Source organism: Procambarus clarkii, chromosome 63, assembly GCF_040958095.1.
Source record: "Procambarus clarkii isolate CNS0578487 chromosome 63, FALCON_Pclarkii_2.0, whole genome shotgun sequence".
Taxonomy (NCBI): Eukaryota; Metazoa; Arthropoda; class Malacostraca; order Decapoda; family Cambaridae; genus Procambarus; species Procambarus clarkii.
In genome coordinates, this window is record NC_091212.1 from 32,825,735 (window position 1) to 32,829,916 (window position 4,182).

General features: G+C 51.1%; 1 protein-coding gene across 1 annotated transcript; it reads left to right on the forward strand.

The window, feature by feature from the left end:
* Nucleotides 1-2,464: 2,464 nt before the first annotated feature.
* LOC138354605 (uncharacterized) lies at nucleotides 2,465-2,983 on the forward strand. Its single transcript, XM_069308983.1, has one exon. It carries the CDS (start codon nucleotides 2,465-2,467, stop codon nucleotides 2,981-2,983), a length of 519 nt encoding a protein of 172 aa, XP_069165084.1.
* Nucleotides 2,984-4,182: the final 1,199 nt, after the last annotated feature.

A 4,182-nucleotide genomic window follows, 5' to 3' on the forward strand; every position in this document is an offset into this window, starting at 1 on the left:
CCCACCATCAGGTTGCCTGACCTCAGGCAGCCCACCATCAGGTTGCCTGACCTCAGGCAGCCCACCATCAGGTTACCTGACCTCAGGCAGCCCACCATCAAGTTACCTGTCCTCCAGCAGCCCACTATCAGGTTACCTGACCTCAGGAAGCCAAAAATCAGGTTACCTGACCTCAGGTAGCCCACTATCATGTTACCTGACCTCAGGCAGCCTACCATCAGGTAACCTGTCCCCAGGCAGTACACCATCAGGTTACCTGTCCTCAGGCAGTCCACCATCAGGTGACCTGACCTCAGGCAGCCTACCATCAGGTTACCTGTCCTCAGGCAGCCCACCATCAGGTTACCTGTCCTCAGGCAGCCTACCATCAGGTTACCTGTCCTCAGGCAGTCCACCATCAGGTTACCTGACCTCAGGCAGCCCACCATCAGGTTACCTGTCCTCAGGCAGCCCACTATCAGGTTACCTGTCTTCAGGCAGCCTACCATCAGGTTACCTGTCCTCAGGCAGTTCACCATCAGGTTACCTGTCCTCAGGCAGCCCACCATCAGGTTACGTGATCTCATGCAGTGCACCATAAGGTTATCTGATCTCAGGCAGCCCACAATCAGGTTACGTATCCCCAGGCACTCAACCATCAGGTTACCTGACCTCAGGGAGCCCACTATCAGGTTACCTGTTCTCTGTCAGTCCACCATCAGGTTTCCTGACATCAGGCAGCCAACCATCAGGTTACCTGATCTCATGCAGTGCACCATTAGGTTACCTGTCCTCAGGCAGCCCACTATCAGGATACCTGACCTCAGGCAGCCCACCATCAGGTTACCTGATGTTATGCAGTGCACCATCAGGTTACCTGTTCTCAGGCAGCCCACCATCAGGTTGCCTGTCCTTAGGCAACCCACCATCAGGTTACCTGATGTTATGCAGTGCAGCATCAGGTTACCTGTTCTCAGGCAGCCCACCATCAAGTTGCCTGTCCTTAGGCAACCCACCATCAGGTTACCTGTCCTCAGGCAGCCCATGATCAGATTACCTGTCCCAGGGAGCCCACCATCACGTTACCTGACCTCAGGCAGCCCACCATCATGATACCTGTCCCCAGGCAGTCCACCATCAGGTTACCTGACTTCAGGCAGCCCACCATCAGGTTGCCTAATCTCAGGAAGTCCACTATCAGGTTACCTGTCCTCAGGGCGTCGACCATCAGGTTACCTGACCTCAAGCAGTCTGTCGTGACGCTGAACCCCGGTTCATTCCGAACACAGCGATTACACAACACATAACACCTTGCCTCAGCAACCGTTACTACCACCTATACTCCTACACACACCAGACCCTTGAGGCGTACCACTAGGTTTGTACTGGAACACAATGAATGAACATATGGAAGGTATTTAAAGGCCGTCGGGTTTTGTCATTTAATTACAAAGAATAGACTCTGACAAATAATAACATATTAACATACTCTATTAGGTAAATACACTTCCAATACCCATAGACCACTTGACCTCCGCGGTCACCACCCACACTCGTAACTTCCGCCTAAGTCCCTAATACGGAATGATTACTACAACGCTCCACACCCGGTTAGTCTTACATTAAATACTCACATACTGCAGACTTAACTTGGTCACTAAGATCACATCAGGTTCTCGCATAGCTGTCTGCTACACTTCGCTGCTGCCGCAAACGGAGATCCAGAGGACTTCTCGGTTCAACTCCCACAATCAGACTGACTCCAGTCAGCATGGCCTCAAACATTTCACCCCGCCTCTCAAGGAAGGTATAATCCGATTAACCTTATCCCTAGAGCGGTAACCTTGATCCTAGAAGCCTGACGAAGAATAATTCCTCTTTCCAGGAATTATTAATTTGGCTAAACAGCTTCGGTCTTAATCCATTGACCTTTCTTAGATATGTGATCCATAGTCTGTCTACTTAACATGTACTTCCAATCATCATTCGTTAAGTATAATAATAATAATAATAATAATAATTTTTATTTTTTATTTAGGCAAAGGTACATACATAAAGAGATTTTACAAAGTTTGTTGGCTTTATAGATAAGAGCTAGTACATACAATGCCTAAAGCCACTATTACGCAAAGCGTTTCGGGCAGGCAAAGCGTTTCGGGCAGGCAAAGCGTTTCGGGCAGTGTTGTAGTGTGTAGTGTGCAAAGTGTTGTAGTAATGATCCTCTAGCTAATAATTCCTACTAACTTGTGGATTACAACAAGTCCACCATCAGGTTACCAGTCCTCAGGCAATCCTCCATCAGGTTACCTGTCCTCAGGCAGCCCACCATCAGGTTACCTGTCCTCAGGCAAGCAACCATCAGGTTACCTGATCTCATGCAGTCCGCCATCAGGTAACCTGTCCTCAGGCAGCCCACCATCGGGTTACCTAACCTCAGGCAGCCCACTATATCATGTTACCTTTCCTCAGGCAGTCCACCATCAGGATGCCTGACCTCAGGCAGTTCACCATCAGGTTACCTGACATCAGGCAGTCCACCATCAGGTTGCCTGACATCATGCAGTCCACCATCGGGTTACCTGACCTCAGGCAGCCCACCATCAGGTTATCTGACCTCAGGCAGCCCACCATCAGTTTGCTTGACATCAGGCAGTCCACCATCAGGTTACCTGTCCTCTGGCAGCCCACCATCAGGTTATCTGACCTCAGGCAGCCCACCATCAGGTTACCTGATCTCATGCAGTGCACCATCAGGTTACCTGTCCTCAGGCAGTCCACCATCAGGTTATCTGACCTCAGGCAGCCCACAATCAGGTTACCTGACATCAGGCAGCCCACTATATCAGGTTACCTGTCCTCAGGCAGTCCACCATCAGGTTACTTGACCTCAAGCAGTCCACCATCAGGTTGCCTGTCCTCAGGAAGTCCTCCATCAGGTTATCTGACATCAGGCAGCCACCATCAGATTACCTGTCCTCAGGCAAGCAACCATCAGGTTACCTGATCTCATGCAGTCCACCATCGGGTTACCTGACCTCAGGCAGCCCACCATCAGGTTACCTGACATCAGGCAGCCCTCTATATCAGGTTACCTGTCCTCAGGCTGTCCACCATCAGGTTACCTGATCTCATGCAGTGCACTATCAGGTTACCTGTCATTAGGCAGTCCACCATCAGGTTACCTGTTCCCAGGCAGTCCACCATCAGGTTACCTGACCTCAGGCAGCCCACCATCAGGTTACCTGTCCTCAGGCAGCCCACTATCAGGTTACCTGTCTTCAGGCAGCCTACCATCAGGTTACCTGTCCTCAGGCAGTTCACCATCAGGTTACCTGTCCTCAGGCAGCCCACCATCAGGTTACGTGATCTCATGCAGTGCACCATAAGGTTATCTGATCTCAGGCAGCCCACAATCAGGTTACGTATCCCCAGGCACTCAACCATCAGGTTACCTGACCTCAGGGAGCCCACTATCAGGTTACCTGTTCTCTGTCAGTCCACCATCAGGTTTCCTGACATCAGGCAGCCAACCATCAGGTTACCTGATCTCATGCAGTGCACCATTAGGTTACCTGTCCTCAGGCAGCCCACTATCAGGATACCTGACCTCAGGCAGCCCACCATCAGGTTACCTGATGTTATGCAGTGCACCATCAGGTTACCTGTTCTCAGGCAGCCCACCATCAGGTTGCCTGTCCTTAGGCAACCCACCATCAGGTTACCTGATGTTATGCAGTGCAGCATCAGGTTACCTGTTCTCAGGCAGCCCACCATCAAGTTGCCTGTCCTTAGGCAACCCACCATCAGGTTACCTGTCCTCAGGCAGCCCATGATCAGATTACCTGTCCCAGGGAGCCCACCATCACGTTACCTGACCTCAGGCAGCCCACCATCATGATACCTGTCCCCAGGCAGTCCACCATCAGGTTACCTGACTTCAGGCAGCCCACCATCAGGTTGCCTAATCTCAGGAAGTCCACTATCAGGTTACCTGTCCTCAGGGCGTCGACCATCAGGTTACCTGACCTCAAGCAGTCTGTCGTGACGCTGAACCCCGGTTCATTCCGAACACAGCGATTACACAACACATAACACCTTGCCTCAGCAACCGTTACTACCACCTATACTCCTACACACACCAGACCCTTGAGGCGTACCACTAGGTTTGTACTGGAACACAATGAATGAACATATGGAAGGTAT

Bases quoted from the DNA above. Each gene is read 5' to 3' on its own strand.
- LOC138354605 (XM_069308983.1), top strand. From the start codon at position 2,465: ATGCCTGACCTCAGGCAGTTCACCATCAGGTTACCTGACATCAGGCAG.